Below are 21140 nucleotides of genomic sequence, written 5' to 3' on the forward strand. Positions count from 1 at the left end.
ATAGGGAGTTCCCCAGACCTCAGTGATGAAGGGGAAAATGAACTCACAACAGGTGAATGTATGCTTGTCCTATTACTATTAGGGGTTTATTCAACCCCTAAAAACATCTAAAGGCACAATACTGTTAGTTATTGTCATGTCTCTTCTTTATGGGGTTTGTTCAATCCCAATCATAATGAAGAGACACGACACTATTAGATATAGTTAGATTCGTATCTCAACTTTTTCTTTATATATAATATTACTGTTATATTTACCCTTCCCTCCCCTCCTTCTGTTTTGCCCCTTGTACGTCTTAATAAAGCAACTTAAAACCCATTCCGAATCCCTTATCCTTCCTTTCCCTTTGTCATACGTATAATTGTAACCTCTACATTTAAACATTATTGCAAAATATTACTGTTATTTTTGAAATTTCAATAAAGTTATTTGAAAATGATGGCTCATATCATTCACTAGGATGAGGTGCAACACCAGGAACAGTCCCCAGCCAGTCGTGTTAATATTTTACCAAGTTGTATATTTAGGGGTTTCATTAATGTTAGGCGGGCAGGAGCCTAGTGTTTGGTTTACACCACATGTTGGTCACATATAAGGGGATATATTTACTTGATAAAAAAATATACAACATATCAAAAGTAAATAAGAAAAAAAACTGCAGAAGAATCAAAAAAGACACATTGATATGAACCTACTGAGAATTACTTCTGAATATTTTCCATTGTTCAGTAGAACACATGGAGAAATGGCCAAGGTCTCTAAGGCCACGTTCACACCAGTGGTTGGTCAGTATTTTACCTCAGTATTTGCAAGCCAAAACCAGGAGAGGAACAAATAGAAACATGTATTTATCACCCACTCCTGGTTTTGGCTTAGAAATACTGTGTGAACGTGGCCTTACGGTTTGCAGATCTGAGTGCATCTATTTGACAAGTCTTTAGATCACACTTCTTGCATGCTTGCTTCAGTGTAAAGTATTCATGAGTGTAAGGTCTATGGATCTTAAAGGGTTATTTCCAAGTGGTGGATGTACACGCATGCCAACACCACACTTATTGTCTATGGGCCTAGATAGCCAAATACAGCACCCCTGTCCCAGAGAGCAGGCATTTCAGAGCTCAGGTCTCAGGATCAGTGGGGGTCCCATTGATCAGACCACCAGCAGGTTATCACCTATTCTCTGAATAAACGCAAACCTACAATGTGGAGAAATCAAATGTTAAAAAGTCGTAGTGATCACAAGCAGATTCATACTTAGATAGGTCTTAAAGATAGAGTGGTTGGCTGATCACCATCTCCGCCAACCATTGGCTTAGGATATATTTAGTTCTACTGGACAGAGAAAAAGAAAAAAAAAGCCGCAACCAGCTTTATTTCTCAGAAAAACCACAGGTGAGGCATGTTCGTTATCAATATGCCTAATCATGGTTTCACACCCCTCTATCTGCTGGTAGGGCCCAGTGGATCTTCTGGTATCCACTGATGATCTAATGTGCATGGGCAGCTTTATACCAATTTATCTTCTATGGGGACACTCAGGTGGGTGCTGTATTGTCCCTGCCGTGGTGAGATGGATAAACAGGTGGACCCCGATAGCCCACCCAGGACATCGGTCTATGTCATATAAATATATCAGATCCACATAATTATTACAAAGAATCCAGGCAAATACAGAAGAAATAATTCACAATAAGGTGTATGACAATCACTGACTGCAAGGTATTTGGCAGCTTTATGGCAAAGCCAGAGATTAGACATTTACCATAATATAGTAACAGGTTAAAATGACATTTTCTGATCATTTCCAATAAGCACAATCCATTCAAGAGGTAAAATGTAGATAGAAGACATGTCCCTCCAGAAGGCTGCGTGCGGCTCTCCCAGTCACACACTCTGATCAGAACTTTAACGAATTCTTCATAAATGACAAAAACGATGGCAACATCCAGGCACACTCTGCTCAAATGTGGCACGGTCCCTTTGTAGAACCTGTAGAGGAGAGATTTTGGCATTTAGTCCATATTAAACAAGAAATACAATTGTAGTAATCACCAGAGAATAGGGATTCCCTTAGGCTGTATTCACACAGTATGCTGTGGCTCCGTCAGGGCTTATGTCAGAACCTCCGCAAAACGGGATTCGTGCGCCATCGGGACCATTGACTAGAATGATGGAGAAGGCATCAGTGTGTGCTCGGCCGTCCATCATTTAAAGGGAATCTATCACCCTTTTCATGCCGTATCAGCTGCCGGCATCAACATCGGGGCTTATCTAGAGCCAGGGCCGCACCTATAATGAGCCGTGTTGAGACACCTGCTGAAGCGGCAGGCAGCAGGGGGCGGCATTATGCGCTCCTCTACCTGCAGCACCTACAATTTAGCCTCTGAGTCTGCACGCTGGTGCTTTGCTGCGGCAGCGGTCCTGCAAGAGGCTCTAATTGTCTTGATGATCACAGGAGGGAAGTAGTCGGTGCCCCTTGATCATGTGACCCCTGACTCCTCCCCTCCTGTGACCTCTTCACAGGTCCTGTGCGCAGCGCACAGAGCAGCCATATATGAGGAGTGTGGCTCTGCAGGTGGAGGTCGGTGCTGGAGGCTCCATTATTCTCTATGTGGAGTGCGGCTCTGTGGGTGGAGGTCGGTGCTGGAAGCCCCATTATTCTCTATGTGGAGTGCAGGTGGAGGTCGGTGCCGGAGGCCCCATTATTCTCTATGTGGAGTGCGGCTCTGTGGGTGGAGGTCGGTGCTGGAGGCTCCATTATTCTCTATGTGGAGTGCGGCTCTGTGGGTGGAGGTCGGTGCTGGAAGCCCCATTATTCTCTATGTGGAGTGCGGCTCTGCGGGTGGAGGTCGGTGCTGGAGGCTCCATTATTCTCTATGTGTAGCGTGGAGGTCGGTGCCGGAGGCCCCATTATTCTCTATGTGGAGTGCGGCTCTGTGGGTGGAGGTCGGTGCTGGAAGCCCCATTCTCTATGTGTAGTGTGGAGTGCAGGTGGAGGTCGGTGCCGGAGGCCCCATTATTCTCTATGTGGAGTGCGGCTCTGTGGGTGGAGGTCGGTGCTGGAAGCCCCATTATTCTCTATGTGGAGTGCGGCTCTGCGGGTGGAGGTCGGTGCTGGAGGCTCCATTATTCTCTATGTGTAGTGTGGAGGTCGGTGCCGGAGGCCCCATTATTCTCTATGTGGAGTGCGGCTCTGTGGGTGGAGGTCGGTGCTGGAAGCCCCATTATTCTCTATGTGTAGTGTGGAGTGCAGGTGGAGGTCGGTGCCGGAGGCCCCATTATTCTCTATGTGGAGTGCGGCTCTGTGGGTGGAGGTCGGTGCTGGAAGCCTGATTATTCTCTATGTGTAGTGTGGAGTACAAGTGGAGGTCGGTGCCGGAGGCCCCATTATTCTCTATGTGGAGTGCGGCTCTGCGGGTGGAGGTCGGTGCCGGAGGCCCCATTATTCTCTATGTGGAGTGCGGCTCTGTGGGTGGAGGTCGGTGCTGGAAGCTCCATTATTCTCTATGTGGAGTGCGACTCTGTGGGTGGAGGTCGGTGCTGGATGCCCCATTATTCTCTGTGGAGTGTGGCTCTGCTGGTGGAGGTCGGTGCTGGAGGCTCCATTATTCTCTATGTGGAGTGTGGAGTGCAGGTGGAGGTCGGTGCCGGAGGCCCCATTATTCTCTATGTGGAGTGCGGCTCTGTGAGTGGAGGTCGGTGCTGGAGGCTCCATTATTCTATATGTGTAGTGTGGAGTGCAGGTGGAGGTCGGTGCCGGAGGCTCCATTATTCTCTATGTGTAGTGTGGAGTGCAGGTGGAGGTCGGTGCCGGAGGCCCCATTATTCTCTATGTGGAGTGCGACTCTGTGGGTGGAGGTCGGTGCTGAAAGCCCCATTATTCTCTATGTGTAGTGTGGAGTGCAGGTGGAGGTCGGTGCCGGAGGCCCCATTATTCTGTATGTGGAGTGCGGCTCTGCTGGTGGAGGTCGGTGCTGGAGGCTCCATTATTCTCTATGTGGAGTGCAGCTCTGCTGGTGGAGGTCGGTGCTGGAGACTCCATTATTCTCTATGTGGAGTGCGGCTCTGTGGGTGGAGGTCGGTGCTGGAGGCCCCATTATTCTCTATGTGGAGTGCGGCTCTGCGGGTGGAGGTCGGTGCTGGAGGCTCCATTATTCTCTATGTGTAGTGTGGAGTGCAGGTGGAGGTCGGTGCCAGAGGCCCCATTATTCTCTATGTGGAGTGCGGCTCTGTGGGTGGAGGTCGGTGCTGGAAGCCCGATTATTCTCTATGTGTAGTGTGGAGTGCAAGTGGAGGTCGGTGCTGGAGGCCCCATTATTCTCTATGTGGAGTGTGGGTGGAGGTCGGTGCCGGAGGCCCCATTATTCTCTATGTGGAGTGCGGCTCTGTGGGTGGAGGTCGGTGCTGGAGGCTCCATTATTCTCTATGTGGAGTGCGGCTCTGTGGCTGGAGGTCGGTGCTGGAGGCCCCATTATTCTCTGTGGAGTGTGGCTCTGCTGGTGGAGGTCGGTGCTGGAGGCTCCATTATTCTCTATGTGGAGTGCGGCTCTGTGGGTGGAGGTCGGTGCTGGAGGCCCCATTATTCTCTATGTGGAGTGCGGGTGGAGGTCGGTGCCGGAGTCCCCATTATTCTCTATGTGGAGTGCGGCTCTGTGGGTGGAGGTCGGTGCTGGAGGCTCCATTTTTCTGTATGTGGAGTGCGGCTCTGTGGGTGGAGGTCGGTGCTGGAGGCCCCGTTATTCTCTGTGGAGTGTGGCTCTGCTGGTGGAGGTCGGTGCTGGAGGCTCCATTATTCTCTATGTGGAGTGCGGCTCTGTGGGTGGAGGTCGGTGCTGGAAGCCCCATTATTCTCTATGTGGAGTGCAGGTGGAGGTCGGTGCCGGAGGCCCCATTATTCTCTATGTGGAGTGCGGCTCTGTGGGTGGAGGTCGGTGCTGGAAGCCCCATTATTCTCTATGTGGAGTGTGGAGTGCAGGTGGAGGTCAGTGCCGGAGGCCCCATTATTCTCTATGTGGAGTGCGGCTCTGTGAGTGGAGGTCGGTGCTGGAGGCTCCATTATTCTCTGTGTAGTGTGAAGGTCGGTGCCGGAGGCCCCATTATTCTCTATGTGGAATGCGGCTCTGTGGGTGGAGGTCGGTGCTGGAAGCCCCATTATTCTCTATGTGTAGTGTGGAGTGCAGGTGGAGGTCGGTGCCGGAGGCCCCATTATTCTCTATGTGGAGTGCGGCTCTGTGAGTGGAGGTCGGTGCTGGAGGCCCCATTCTCTATGTGGAGTGCGGCTCTGCGGGTGGTGGTCGGTGCTGGAGGCTCCATTATTCTCTATGTGGAGTGCGGGTGGAGGTCGGTGCTGGAGGCTCCATTATTCTCTATGTGGAGTGTGGGCGGAGGTCGTTGCTGGAGGCTCCATTATTCACTATGTGGAGTGCGGCTCTGCGGGTGGAATTCGGTGCTGGAGGTCCCATTATTCTCTATGTGGAGCTCGGCTCTGCGGGTGGAGGTTGGTGCTGGAGGCTCCATTATTCTCTATGTGGAGTGCGGGTGGAGGTCAGTGCTGGAGGCTCCATTATTCTCTATGTGGAGCGCGGCTCTGCGGCGGGTGGAGGTAGGTGCTGGAGGCTCCATTATTCTCTGTGAGGAGTGGGGCTCTGCTGGTGGAGGTCGGTGCTGGAGGCTCCATTATTCTCTATGTGGAGTGTGGGTGGAGGTCGTTGCTGGAGGCTCCATTATTCACTATGTGGAGTGTGGCTCTGCGGGTGGAATTCGGTGCTCGAGGTCCCATTATTCTCTATGTGGAGTGCGACTCTGCGGGTGGAGGTCGGTACTAGAGAATAATGGGGCCTCCAACACCGACCTCCACCCGCAGAGCCGCGCTCCACATAGAGAATAATGGGGCCTCCATGTGGAGTGTGGGCTCTGCGGGTGGAGGTAGGTGCTGGAGATTCCTCATTACTGGGCACAGGGGGAAGTAACCTTTTCAGAGCTGAGACTATCTTGGTGCTTTTTTGTTGTCACTGTCTAAGAATCATAGCATTTTGTTCCTTTTCCTCTGATAGATGCATATGACCCAAGTATGGAAAACAGGCGGTAACGAAACACATATTACAATGTCCCTTTCCTGTCCCCACACACAGTATAATGTTCCCACAGTATCCCCATCCCCCCACATACAGTATAATGTTCCCACAGTATCACCATCCCCCCCACATACAGTATAATGTTCCCCCAGTACCGCCATCCCCCACACGCAGTATAATGTTCCCCACTACCGTCACCCCCCCCCACACAGTATAATATTCCCACAGTACTGCCATCCCCCACACAGTATAATGTTCCCCCAGTACCGCCATCCCCCCATACACAGTATAATGTTCCCCCAGTACCCAGTATCAGCCCTTGGTTTATGCAGGACTCTGCTGTCTGTGCTGGTTCTCATCGTCCTGGATGAGGTGAAGTTTATGTGTGGGGTCAGGGAGAGTTTACAGTGTGGATGTAGCAGAGCTCTGTGTGCGAGGTGTACGGAGCAGAGCCATGTGTGAGTTGTACGGAGCAGAGCCGCGAGTGTGTGAGTTGTACGGAGCGGAGCCACACGTGTACGAAGCAGAGTCTCACATGTGTGTATGGAGCGGCGCCGTGTGTGTGAGGTGTATGGAGCGGAACCGCATGTGTACAAAGTTTACGGAGTGGAGCCATTTTTGTGCAAGGTTTACAGAGCGGAGCCATTTTTGGGCAAGGTTTACAGAGCGTGGCCACGTGCCTATAGGGTGTACGGAGCAGAGCCGCATGTGTACGAGGTTTACGTAGTGGAGCCATGTGTGTACTGAGTGGAGCCGTGTGTGTGCGAGGTGTACAGAACGGAGCCGTGTGTACGAGGCATAAAAAGCAGAACCGTGTGTGTATGATGTATGCAGAGCCATACATGTACAAGGTGTATGGTGGGGAGCATTTATACCTCCCAGCGGGACAGTCCCGATTTTGAGAGAGATACTGCCCCGGCTGGGAGCTTATTTTTCCCGCGGACACACGAGTACACGCCAGAGCCCCGAGGAGCACTTTAAAATTCGCACGTGACGTTCCACCGGAAGTGACGTGCTAGAAGCTGACCGGAAATGAGGTAATTTCGGAAGGAGATTGTGACGGAACCATGGAGGCACTTTAGGGAATGCTGCAGATGCATCACCGTGTCCTCCTCCAATAGCGCGGCTAGCAGGATCGCCTTGAACTCGGGGATGCCGGCCATGTGAGCAGCTCATGATATGTCCTGCATTGGGAGGCTCAGGTGGGCACTACAGTGGGAGCCGGGCTGCTATAGAATCTTTCTTTTTTTCTTTCTCTAGCTCTTTCTGTTATTTCTTTCTTTCTCTGTTCTTTCTTTCTCTCTGTTGTTTCTTTTCCTCAGTACCAGTCAGCGTGCCCACAGTACCAGTAGAATAAGGGGGGTAGGAAACTAGGTGGCACTGGTCACTTTGAGCCTCTCATACTTTTTATTGGTGTATAATCATATGCCCTGAGCCCCCCTTACAGAGGGCCAGCCCCAGACAACAGGGTACAAACAAATCACTATTACTATCAGTCTAAGTGGACAATTATATACGTAAAGGTAATGATGTCCCTGTGCCAAGCAGTGCGGAGGATCAGAATACACTGAGGAGACGAGAGCAGCGGGGTTTGGGGAGAAGAATTATATGGTGCCCATTATACTGTATGCAGTAATATATGGGACCCATAATACTGTATGGAGCATTATGTGGGGATAAGGGATGACTTTGTTTGTTGTGGATCTGACCACTGGGACCCCCATGATCCTGGGAAACGTAGCTTTGAAGAGCACCATGTAAATGGAGCTGTGGTCAATCATACGCACTGTGGTGCCATTCACATGTGGCTCTTCAAATAACTCCTTAAAGAGAGTGATGAGGGGACAACAAAGTATAGCAAAAATTCACTGATCGGGTTGAGGAGTGGTATAGTTTGTGGGCTGGTGGGATTTGTGTGGCAGGGCTGCATTTTTGTCCCAGTCTGGCCCTGTGCCAGGCCTACCATTGCCATTATTGCCCCTTGTTCTGGATACTTCTGTGTTGTTCTTGTATGTGTGTGTGATGGCGCTGACATCCTTGTGTTTGGACACCTTTTTTTTCTATTTATCTAAATGTCCACTATTGAACTCAGTTTTACAGGATAGATATGAAAATTTACTGTGTGCACGAGGGGGGGGGGGGGGGCCCATCATTTAGCTGTTCACCCCAGGCAGCAGAGAGGCTAGGGTCACCCCTGTCTACAGCATTCTGTAATGCTGTAGATAAGCCCCCGATGTAACCTGAACGAGAAGAAAAACACATTAGATTATACTCACTGGAGGGGGCGGTTCGGTCCGATGGGTGTTGCAGTCTGGTCTGACGCCTCCCATCTTCATGCGATGACGTCCTCTTCTTCCTGTCCTGTAGTGGCTCCGGCACAGGCGCACTGCTCTGCCCTGTTGAGGGCAGAGCAGAGTCCTGCAGTGCGCAGGCGTCGGGAGCCACTACAGGACGGGAAGAAGAGGACGTCATCGCATGAAGATGGGAGGCGCCGGACCGGACCGCCCCCTCCGGTGAGTATAATCTAATGTGTTTTTCTTCTCTTTCAGGTAACATCGAGGGCTTATCTACAGCATTACAGAATGCTGTAGATAAGCCCCCGATGTCGATGCCGGCAGCTGATAGGGCATAAAAAGGTGACAGATATCCTTTAAGGCTATACACACCTATTGGCGGCAGGCAGCAAGACACAGTTGACCATGTCTGCAAACTGCATAAGAAAGGCCTGAAAATAAATGAAGAAATGAAGATTCCAGAGTGGAACTTGGTGTTATTTTATTAACTTTGGTAAATAATCACATGGAAAAACAATATTTTTTCCATGTCAAAAGGTGTTCATAAAAGCAAGCGATTATGTCAGTTGCCTGACTTATATTCCAAGGAACACAAACGCTATGCACTAAGATGTGCTGAAAGTAATTTGTATGATTTTAATCTGTAGGGGGCAGTATACACACAAAAAAAATTAATGTAGTCGTATGCCAATAAGTAATAGGAGGAGATATTCAAACTTTTTAGACATTAAGTGGAGTATTCCTTTAAAAAGATAACTCCCTGGAAAAAAAAAAAAAGGAGATGAGGGCCCTCACTTGCCATAATGGTAGAAGATGCAAAACATGGAGAAAGCCATGGATATAAAAATATGGCAGCAATTGTCACGTTGGAAGCTAGAACTGCATATTAGACAGGAGGACAGAGAACACAGTTGTTTTAATGCAAGCTTTCGGTCATTTCTCATTTTCTAATAAAATAATAATAATAATCTTTATTTATATAGCGCCAACACAACATATTTCGCAGCGCATTACAGTTTAACAGTTTCAAATAAGTCATAATTAGCAACATTAACAATACAATAATTAAAGCAAAATAAGACTACCCTGCTCGTGAGAGCTTACAATCTACAATGAGGTGGGGGAGATAAAAAGTACAGGCGTGTATTTACAATGATGGTCCAGCCATCTTGAGGGAGTAGGGGATAGACAGAGATAGTAAATGGGCTATACACACACATATATGAAATGACTGATTAGGGAATGTGATAGGCTGCTCTGAACAAATGTGTTTTGAGGGAGCGCTTAAAACTGTGCAAATTGTGGATAGTCCTAATTTCTTGGGGTAGAGCATTCCAGAGGATTGGCGCAACGCGGGAGAAGTCTTGGAGTCGGAAGTGGGAGACACGGATTAGTGCCGAGGTTAGTCGAAAGTAGTTTGCAGAGCGCAGCCATCGGCTAGGCAGATAGACAAATGAAGGAGGAGATGTAAGGGGGTGCTGCACCGTGGAGAGCTTTGTGGGTGAGAACAAGTACTTTGAATTGGATTCTGTAATGAATAGGCAGCCAGTGTAACAACTGGTAAAGAGCAGATACGTCCGAGTACCGATTAGCCAGATGGATGACCCTGGCTGCTGCATTAAGGATGGACTAGACAGGGGAAAGTCGAGTATGGGGGAGGCCAATTAATAGAGCATTGCAGTAGTCCAGGCGGGAGTGAGAGTTTTTGTTGTTTCCATGGTGAGAAAAGGGCAGATTCTAGAGATGTTCTTTAGGTGTAAGCGGCAAGAGATTGTATATGGGAGGTGAAGGAGAGATTGGTGTCAAACATAACTCTCAAACAGCGCGCCTGCTGCTTGGGTGTTATTATGGTGTCACCCAAGGAGAGGGAAATGTCAGATTTGGGTAGGTTAGTAGACGGCGGGAGCAGAAGTTCAGTTTTGGAAAGTTTGAGCTTCAGATAGACTGCGGACAGAGTCACTGGCGTTCTGTAGTGCAGCCGGGTAAGGTCAGGGGATGACGTATATAGTTGTGAGTCATCAACATAAAAATGGTACTGAAAGACGAATCTGCTGATGGCCATGTAGAGAGAGAAGAGGGCCAAGGACTGAGCCCTGAGGTACCCCAACAGTGAGAGAAAGAGGAGATGATGTGGAGCCAGTGAACAAAACACTGAAGAAGCGGTCAGAAAGATAGGAAGAGAACCAGGAGAGGGCAGTGTCCTTAATACCTAGTGACTGGAGCCTAGAGAGTAGGAAACGGTGGTCAACAGTGTCGAAAACTGCAGAAAGGTCGAGAAGAATGAGCAGAGTGGTGACTGTTACATTTTGCTGTCAGAAGGTCATTGGTCACTTCGGTGAGTGCAGTTTCTGTCAAATGTAGGTGGCGGAAGCCGGACTGTGAAGGGTCTAGGAGTGAATGAGTGGAGAGGTAACGGGTAAGGCAGGAGTAGACAAAGCACTCCAAGAGTTTAGAGATGAAGGGGAGATTGGAGACTGGTCTGTAGTTGTTTGTGCAGGATGGGTCGAGTGGGTTTCTTTAATAATGGAGTAATGAGAGTGTTTGAAGGAGGATGGCAAAATGCCAGAGGAGAGGGAGCGATTGAGGCTATGTGTTGCAGATTCTGCTGCGGATCCGTAGCGTTTTTTGCTCTGCGAAACCACAGCAGATTTAGCTGCGTTGTACAGTACCATTGTTTTCAATGTAAAATGAAAAACGCTGTGCACATGCTGCAGATTTTTCCGCGGGTTCAAATACGCAGCATTTCAATTCTTTGTGCGGAATCCGCAGCAGTTTCACACCTTCTCCATTGTAGAGGTGTGAAACCGCAGGCTAATCCGCAGGTATTTTTACCTGCGGATTTTCCCAAATCTGCGCGGACAAATCCACAGCACCTAAAGCTATGTGTGCACATAGCCTAAAGATTGTAGTAAGGCGAGTAGTGACGACTGGAGGAGATGTGAGGGAATTGGGTCGGTAGTGCATGTAGTCAGACGAGAAGAAGACAGGAGCCTGGAGACGACTTCTTCTGTGATGGGATCAAATGTGGAGAGTGAGCCAGGGGAAATGCAGGGAGGGATAAGGGTCACAGCACCTGGTAGCTGTTAGAGGATTTCCTGATGGATATTATCTATTTTCTCTATAAAGTGGGAGGCCATGTCATCAGCACAAATCTAAGTGATAGGGGCTTGTGCTTTTGGCCTGAGGAGGGAGTGAAAGGTGTCAAAAAGTTTCTTGGGGTTGTTGGATAGTGAGGAGATCAGGGTGGTGTAGTAGGTCTGTTTGGTGAGGTGAAGGGCAGAGTTATAGGTCCTTAACATAAATTTGAAGTGGATGAAGTCTTCTGGTGTTTGGGTTTTCCTCCTTAAACGTTCGGCACTCCTAGAGCATTGCTGGAGAAGTACAGTTTGTCATGTGAGCCAGGGCTGTTTTATTCTGTGCTTGGATGTTCTGAGGGTGAGGGGACCTACTTGGTCAAGGGTGCTTCTAATAGTGTTGTTATAGTGATGTACAGCCAGATCAGGACAGGAAACAAAGGAGATTGGGGACAGTGATGAGTGGAGGGAGTCTGAAAGTATATGAGAGTTAATGGCTTGTAGATTTCTTAATGTGTGGTAGGTAGGAGTGTGCTGGGGTGGGCGAAGATTTGTGAGCGTGAAGGAGAGAATGTTGTGGTCAGTGAGGGGAAGCCGTGAGTTATCTAGGTAGGAGATTGAACAGAGCCAGACAAAGACCAGGTCAAGGGTGTTACCATCTTTGTGTGTCTTGGAGGTTGAGAGCTGTGAGAAGCCTAGTGAAGTGGTTAGTGATAGAACCTGGGATGCAGATGTAGAAGTGGGGCTGTTAATGGGGATGTTGAAGTCTCCCAGGATAAAGGTTGGTAGTTCTGAGGTCATGAAGTGCAGTAGCCAGGCCCAGAAATGGTCAAAGAAGTGGGTGGGTGAGCCTGGGAGCCGATAAATGATCGCTAGTCTGAGGGAGAGGGGATGGAAGAGCTTGATGGCGTGGACCTCAAAAGAAAGGAATGAGAGTGTTGGAACTGGGGGTGGGAATGACCTGGAAAGTGCATTGTGGGGACAGGAGTATGCCGACTCCACCACCAAGTCTGTTTGTGGGTCTCGGAGAATGGGAGAATTATAAGCCACCATGGGAAATGGCAGCAGGAGAGACAGTGTCAGAATCCTGAATCCAGGTTTCAGTGAGGGCAACAGATTCAGAGAGTTGTTCAGAAAGTAATTGTGCAATTAAGAAAGTTTGTTACATACAGACCGTGGATTCCAGAGGGCACAAATAATTCTAGTAATTGCGTTTTGTTATACATCTGATATAATGCTTGTAACAATCATTGATTAAATGTCTTGTACCAGTAAAATTATGTTGGGGTAATGGGTAACTGGGACAAGATGCACTGTTTGTTATGACTTACTACATTACATTATACACTAGGAAGAAATTCTTATTATTGGTAACTTATGCCAAGGGACCCTCATTGCCGAGTATCTGGCTTGCACAGTCTAAATTGTTCTTATATTTGTGAGCCTCCAATCCCTGGGAATCAGAACATAGGAACAGAATAATCACAAAATATATTGTCAACATTAACAAATGGAATTAAGGCTTCGCTCAGATTAGTGGGTTAACCTCTTACTGCCAGCTGACGGAATAGTACAGCCAGCTGGCAGTATCACCCGCTTTGAGGTGGGCTCCGGCGGTAAGCCCACCTCAAAGCCACGACATGTCAGCTGTTTTAAACAGCTGACATGTGCCTGCAACAGCACATTTAACTAGAGATTCTGGTGCGCGGCCGGAAATACGCGCATCAATGACCCCGTCACGTGATCGGGGGTCATCAGTGTGTTGCCATAACAACCTGAGGTTTTCTCGAGACCTCTATGGTTGTTGATGGCAGATTGCTATGAGCACCACCCTGTGGTTGGCATTCATAGCAATGCTGTAATTCAACTACATAGAGGTGATCTATGCATCACCTCTATGTAGCAGAGGCGATCGCACTATGGCTACTGAAGCATGCCAAAAGTAAAAAAATAAAAAAAAAAAAAAACACATGAAAGTTTAAATCACCCCCCTTTCGCCCCAGTCAACATAAAAAAAAAAAAAAATCAAACTTACACATATTTGGTATCGCCGCGTTCAGAATCGCCCGATCTATCAATAAAAAAGATTAACCTGAATGCTAAATGGCGTAGCGAGAAAAAAAAATCAAAACGCCAGAATTACCCTTTTTTGGTCGCAGCGACATTGCATTAAAATGCAATAACGGGCAATCAAAAGAACGTATCTGCACAAAAGTGGTATCAGTAAAAACGTCCGCTTGACAGGCAAAAATTAGACCTCACCCACCCCGAGATCATGAAAAATGGAGACGCTACAGGTCTCGGAAAATGGGGCAATTTTTTATTTTTAGCAAACTTTGGAATTTTTTTCACCACTTAGACATCAAACATGTTTAGGTTCGTTTATATCTATGAACTCGTAATGGCCTAGAGAATCATAATGGCAGGTCAGTTTTAGCATTTAGTGAACCTAGCAAAAAAGCCAAAACAAAAAAACAAGTGTGGGATTGCACTTTCACCGCACTTGGAAATTTTTTCCCGTTTTCGAGTACACGACATGGTAAAACCAATGGTTCAAAAGTACAACTCGTCCCGCAAGAAATAAGCCCTCACATGGCCATATTGATGGAAAAATAAAAAAGTTATGGCTCTCAGAAGGGGAGCGAAAAACGAAAATGAAAAAAGCTCCGGTCATGAGCGGGATTAACCCCTTCCCGACCTGTGACATAGCGTATGCGTCATGAAAGTCAGTGCCAATCTGACCTGTGACGCATACCCTGTGTCACAAAATGATCGCCCTCCTGCGGGCCGGGTGACCGGGGTGAATGAAAGGTCACCCGGCCCGCAGGTACAGGGGGACCTATACTTGACCCCAGGGGGGTGGCTTAGCCCCCCCGGGTCTACGATCACTACTGGTGGCCTTTTTGTCACCCCCCCTCAGATCTGATTGGAGCTAGCGCCCATGTGACGCTAGCCCTCCAATCAGATGTGGAGGGGCGGAGAAAAACAATGTCTGCCTAGCTTCTTAGCTTCATCCCATCTGTGGAAGCCAAGGAGCGAGGTGCCTGACCACTGACCTGCCCCACAGAGCCCGTGATAGCCGCCGCTGCCCGCCGCCGCCGCTAGTACCGCCGCTGCTGTGTGCTGAGGACAGGTACTCCCCTCTCCTGTCCTCCACGCCCCCGACCTCCGCTCCCTCCCCCCCTGCCCCCCCTAATCACCTGCTGCATTTGCTCACCTCCTCCTGCAGGCTCCATTTGCTCCCCTCCTGCCCCCCCTTCGCCTGACAGCTCCATTTTCTCTCCTCCTCCCCTTGTGATCACCCCCTGCCCCCCCAATCACCTACTGCTGCCATCTACATTTTCTGCTGGTCCTCTGATCCCCTCCTGCCCCCAACCGAACCTGACAGCCCAATCGTCCCCTGGTGATCACTCCAATCACCCCCTGATCATCTGCTGCCGGCTTCATCTACAGCTGGTCCTCTGCTCCCCCTGATCACCCCATGGTCCCCTGATCACCCCCTGATCACGTGCTGCTGCCGGCTCCATCTGTAGCTGGTCCTCAGCTCCCCTTCTGCCCCCCCGCAACTGATAGCTTCATCCTCCCCTGGTCATCACCCCCCCTCCCAGTGAGCACCCCAATCACCCCTGATCACCTGCTGCTACTGCATCTCCTCAGCCCCTTCCTGCCCGCGCCCGACAGCCCCCGCCTGACTGCCCTCGCCCGCGCCTCACTGCCCCGTCCTGCAGTAGAAAGTTTTTCACCAAACACTCGCACATACACACTATAATAAAGCTTTTTTACACACGCACACACACAATGTCCCGCTCATCCCAGTCACAAAGGGTCTACTCAGTTGAGGAGGCATATGAAATTATTGCCTCTGAAACTGATAGTGAGGAGGACCCCACCTTTCCCTATACCTCTCACTCTTCCTCTTCCAGCGACATAGACTTGCCACCACCAAGATGTCGCAGGACGAGAAATCGTCCGGAGCCAAGGAGAGGACGAGTCGGGTACCTTGGAGGCAGTCCCACAGTCAAGTGTGAGTTTCCCCCATCCTAGTGCTAGTCACGCCCAACCTAGCACTAGTGCTCCCTCCTGGACCCCCATCCCTGAAAATTTTGCTCCACGGATTCCCAATTTCGTTCCCCAGTCAGGAATCCAGTTTGAGACTGCCAACTTCAGAGAAATAGACTTTTTCAAAGTCTTTTTCTCTGAGTCAATCGTCAGTCCCATGGTGGAGCAAACAAACTTGTATGCCCAGCAATTTTTGGCCGAACACCCAATTTCTTCATTCTCTACTTGTCTGTAGAAATGATTAAATATTGGGGACTGGTCCTTCACATGGGGATTGTGAAGAAACCAGAAATTCGCCAATACTGGAGTACCGATATTTTATATCAAGCTTCAGTATTTGGCATGGTTATGTTTCGCAAACGTTTTGAGGCGATTCATAAATTTCTCCATTTCAGGAACAACACTGAAAGCCTTCCCCGCGATGACCCGAAATTTGATAGACTGTTCAAAATTCGTCCGCTCGTCGAACACTTCAGCAACAAGTTTGCTGAAGTGTACATTCCCGAAAGGGAAATTTGTGTGGATGAATCCCTCGTCCACTACAAAGGGAGGCTTCAGTTCCGTCAGTACCTGCCCAGCAAAAGGGCGAGGTACCGGATAAAACTCTACAAGCTGTGTGAGAGTACCTCAGGGTACACTCTCAGCTTTAGAGTTTACCAAGGAAAGAACAGTAGGATCCAGCCCCCAGAATGTCCACTTGCTTTGGGGGTGAGTGGGAAAATAGTGTGGGATTTGGTCCACCCAATGCTTGATAAAGGTTACCATCTGTACGTTGATAACTTTTAAACAAGCATCACACTATTTCAATCCCTCTCTGCCAGAGCTACCGTCACTTGCGGTACCATGCGCAGAAACCAGAGGGGTCTCCCTTTGCCGCTAATTGAGCAGCCTCTCCGAAAGGGTGAGAACTGAGCCCAACGTAGCGGCAACATGCTTGTGGTCAAGTTCAAAGACAAAAGAGACGTCTTTGTCTTGACCACACTCCATGGTCCCGGCACCACGGCCACCACCGTTCGAGGTACCCCAGTACCGGTCAACTAACCGGACTGTGTCCTGGCGTACAACCATCACATGGGGAGAGTTGATCTTTCTGATCAAGTCCTCCAGGCCTATAGTGCCATGCGGAAGGCGAAGGTGTGGTACAAAAAACTGGCTGTGTACCTCGTACAAATGGCACTGTATAATGCATGCGTGCTATCACGATGTGCAGGTCAGAACCACTCCTTCTTTGAGTTCCAGGAGGCGATGATAAAGGCCATGATTTTTGGAGAGGAGGACGGAGCGCGCCCCAGCACCTCTGGAACTCAAGTTTCCCGTATGGTACCAGGGGAACATTTTCCCAGTGAGGGGATAACAAGAAAAAGGTGCCGGGTGTGCTATAAAAGGGGGACAAGAAAAACGACTTGTTTCCAATGTGAAACGTGTCCTGACAAACCTGGACTGTGCTTGAATGAATGCTTCAGAATTCATCACACGTCCATGGACTAAACACATCCAGACATTCCACGACAGAACTCACTCACACTAGGCTGATATACACAACACCACACACACCAACCTGACATACACTACATACTTTCCATAAGCGACATGGTGTCCGCTAACGATTGGAGCTAATTTTCCATTCAAAATGTCAAATGGCGCTCCTTCCTTTCTGTGCCCTGCCGTGCACCCAAACAGTGGTTTATGACCACATATGAGGTATCGGTGAACTCAGGAGAAATTTCCCAACAAATTTTAGGATCCATTTTATCCTGTTGCCCATAAAAAACGAAAAAAAATGAGGCTAAACGAAAATTTTTGTGAAAAAAAAAAGTACTTTTTCATATTTATGGCTCAATTTGTGAAGCACCTGGGGGTTCGGAGTGCTCACTGTTATGCATCTAGATAAGTTCCTTGGGGGGTCTAGTTTCCAAAATGGGGTCACTTGTGGGGGTGCTCCAATGTTTCGGCACACAGGGACTCTTCAAACGCAACATGGCAACCGCTAAATATTACAGCATATTTTCCATTCAAAAAGTCAAATGGCGCTCCTTCCCTTCTGAGCCCTGCTGTGCACCCAAACAGTGGTTTATGACCACATATGAGGTATCGGTGTACTCAGGAGAAATTCCCCAACAAATTTTCGGATCCATTTTATCCTGTTACCCATGTGAAAATTAAAATATTGATGATAAAACAAACTTTTTTCTTCCATGTTGCTTTAGTTCCTGTGAAGCACCTGAAGGGTTAATAAACTTCTTGAATGTGGTTTTGAGTACCTTGAGGGGTGCAGTTTTTAGAATGGTGTCACTTTTGGGTATTTTCTGCCATATAGACCCCTCAAAATGACTTCAAATGTGAGGTGGTCCCTAAAAAAAAAAAAAAAAAATGGTTTTGTGACGCGGTAGGCGTCGGGGGCGGAGCGGCGCTAGTGGGCGGCGTTATTGAAATTGCGGCCTAGCAGGCCGGGAAAAGCCGGGCACTAAATTTCTGGGGCCCTCTGAAAACGCTGAGCGTGGGGGGGGGCCGCCATGGAGAGCTTCTCCTGGGGGCAGGACCCGACCCCATACCTCCACTCCAGTGCTCATGTCAGCGCCGATGTCCGTTCTTCTCATCCTCCTGGGCTGATGTAGCAGAGCTGGAGGAGTTCTTGAAGGGGGGATGCTCGATTGTTCCTCCCTCTGGGCAGGGGGACGGAGAGCTTAGAGAGGTATCATCAGCATCCTCACCTTGTGAACAATCCTTGCTTTGCATTTTTGCTAGGCTCTGTAGTAAGGGGTTACTGCTTGCTGTAGAGGACTGTGATGTCAGAGCAGATGTGGTATTAGCTAAAATAAAGAGAGGTGATGCAGTAATCGCAGTGGTCATTGGTGGAGTAGAGGTGACAGGGATAAGATCTGTAAAAAATAAATCCGTGTAATTTGGACAAGGTTTCACCAATTCACCATCTAGTAACCAAAATACTCACCAGCAGGTTCTTCCAGTGCCTTGTTAAGCCTCTGTAAAAATGCCTTTTTCTCATTATCCAGATCCTTAGATGTAACATTATATCCAGGAATAGGTGGTGGGGGCTACGGGGAGAAGAACACTTATGAACACCTCATGAAGGAGGAAAAAGGGTCAATGGGTAAGAACAGATACAAGTATTTACCAGTGGGTAATGATCATCACGCCCTAAACACACCAACAAAACCTTCTTCCTACGTGACCCACTACTTCTATTATCAGATGATTTAAAATCAGAAGACTTGGAGGACAAAGTGGTGTTAACTAAGGGAGAAAAATTAAACAAAAAATAAAAAAGGAAAGTCAACTTATGATAGATGTAATTAGTTGCCATGGGCATCTGCTACACTTTTCCTTCATATTGTTTTTGAAAGCACACAAACGTTTGAGAACAGGAGGAAAAGTCAGTTATTAAAGCGGACACTTGCTTATAACTGTGGCATTGGCATGGACGAGCATGCAGGTTTACTTCAATGCGGAAAGTGAAAAGCCTCTGATTGCAGCATCTATATATTTCAGGAGAAAATGAGGAATAATATGTCGGAAGCAAGCAGCACCCCATTCTGGTCAGCTACGAAGTCTACTGGTCTGATGCCACCAAAATACACTTCCGCAAACTTTTGCAATGGCTAGCATAATATACGCAAGCACCAAAACATACACTTCATATTACGTTTTACAAAGTTGACAGCAGCAGTGTAACTTACAGTCCTCCAACTGATTCCCACTGCCTGATTTCACTGGGGTAGAGAGGCCCGTTTCATGCGTGTCGTCCCTACAAGAAATAAGGAAATCAAATGACAACTACTACAGAATTTCAGAACTGAGCTGGTGAGAAGACCTGTAGCTCTGATCTTTGACATCAGTAAAAGTTTGAAAGATTCTAACTTGGGCCATACGAAAAACACACACCCCAAGTCCCGTAGACCTTCCCAGACGTGGCCGTGTTAGGAACTGCGTGAGTCTTAGATATTCGACAATGAACTTCCCGATGCAATTTTTTTTTTTTTTTTTACACAAGAGAAGTGCCAATTTTTATTTTTTGAAGTAACTGAGTTTTTTTCTATTTGTTGGCATAAGAGTCAAACACTTAGGGTACCGTTACACTTAGCGATGCCCCAGCGATCCCGACCACGATACGACCCGGTCAGGATCGCTGGTGCATCGCTAAGTGGTCGGTAGTGAGCTGCCGAACAGGCAGATCTCACCAGCGACACAGCAGCGGTCGGCGGACGCTGCTTACCTGTCAGATGCGGCGATGAAGAAGTCCGCCCGCCTCCACGCGTCGCTCGTCGGCGCCACAGGAAGCGGCCGACGAGAAACGGCCCAGGACGTTCTCACGCGATCAGCGATAATCAGTGGGGGAGCCGGTCGGAGGTTAGTATCACACATAGCGATATCGCTAGCAATATCGCTGCTGCGTCACAAAACCAGTGACGTTATAGCGATATTGTTAGCGATATCGCTATGTGTAACGGGCCCTTTACACATTGCATATACTGAAGCCACAAGGCATAGTAGATTGCAGTCGACACCCAACCCCATCACCTATACTGTGACTTTATCAGGTATGAACTGGGCATGACCTTAAACATGACCAGTTCACAGCTGAAGGTTGAGCCAGGCACTATTATATGTAGCCTGGGATACAATTTTCGTCAGTCATCTGTAATAGCAGAGAATCTGAGCAGGGTAGTCATATGTATCTACCCTTATGTATGATACGGACTGCTGAACTGTGATCTGAGCGCATCAGTCACAATGATATCACTGCTGTTCAGATCTCTGTAGAGAGCAGTAAGCAGCGCCAACCTAAAGAATTGTGGCTGCCTGCCATTTTCTATGACACTGTTCACTTTGCCATTCACAAACAAAAATTGCACTGCCGTCCCAAACTTCATTCTCCCTATCTTTTTGCAAACGCCCAGATGGGGAGGAGTGAGACATATACAATCCTATCTGCCCTACATGTATTGCAGTTGTAAAGTGAACTAGCACTACACTAGGTTTTCATGGCAAATGACAGCAACAGCTTCCCTGAGTGTTTCAAAGTTGAAAATAATATAAATATATATAAATATATATACATATATTGTAATACTCCCCCCTCCCACCTACCCCTTTTATAACACATTCTGGCTAAAGCCTTCTGCATATATTAGTCGTTACCTGGCCTTTTTGGAGGACACGTCTGGCATTTGGCTCCGAGATGATGATGGGCTTGAAATTACAGATGTATTCTGGTAGTTTCTTTTACTTTTCTAAAGGAGGTAAAACAATTGCATATCAATACAATGTTATTATTGGTCAATGGTATGGAGCCATACAATATATCTATCACTCATACAATACCTGTAGGAGTACTCTGCTGGAACTCAAAGAGCTGGTGATTGCATTATGAGAGGACATTGTAAATCCATTTATTGTGCAGCTACTCAGTGAGCCATTTGAGGAGGTACGGGAGCATTTGTTACTCGTCTCATCAAGTGTATTTAGAGCCCTTTTCAGGGTGTCTGACCTAAAGAAACAAGTGTGTGGGTACAGGCAAAAGTTAGAAAAATGACAATGTATAGTCAGGCCCAAAAAATAAATACCAATAAAGCTGTTGGAGCAGTAAAGGCTTTAAAGAATGAATTAGGACCCCCCAAATG

At 48.1% G+C, this 21140-nt stretch overlaps 1 protein-coding gene across 4 annotated transcripts in view; it reads right to left on the minus strand.

The window, feature by feature from the left end:
* Positions 1 to 1713: 1713 nt before the first annotated feature.
* The window catches only part of LOC141080476 (nuclear envelope pore membrane protein POM 121C-like), a 40608-nt gene continuing 21181 nt past the window's right edge, over positions 1714 to 21140 (minus strand). For 2 of the 4 annotated variants that reach the window (XM_073565722.1, XM_073565723.1), the window contains exons 6-12: positions 20842 to 21007; positions 20659 to 20750; positions 19197 to 19264; positions 18635 to 18753; positions 18452 to 18554; positions 18213 to 18380; positions 1714 to 1989 (exon numbers count right to left, since the gene is read on the minus strand). In XM_073565722.1, coding sequence (XP_073421823.1) covers positions 1961 to 1989; positions 18213 to 18380; positions 18452 to 18554; positions 18635 to 18753; positions 19197 to 19264; positions 20659 to 20750; positions 20842 to 21007 — 745 coding nt within the window. In that variant the 3' untranslated portion in view covers positions 1714 to 1960. The remainder of the gene's footprint in view (positions 1990 to 18212; positions 18381 to 18451; positions 18555 to 18634; positions 18754 to 19196; positions 19265 to 20658; positions 20751 to 20841; positions 21008 to 21140) is intronic. The other 2 variants (XM_073565724.1, XM_073565725.1) reach the window with 2 other exon arrangements.

Source organism: Dendrobates tinctorius, unplaced genomic scaffold (genome assembly GCF_039654945.1).
Source record: "Dendrobates tinctorius isolate UK_male_01 unplaced genomic scaffold, ASM3965494v1 ptg000016l, whole genome shotgun sequence".
In the NCBI taxonomy this organism is placed as follows: Eukaryota; Metazoa; Chordata; class Amphibia; order Anura; family Dendrobatidae; genus Dendrobates; species Dendrobates tinctorius.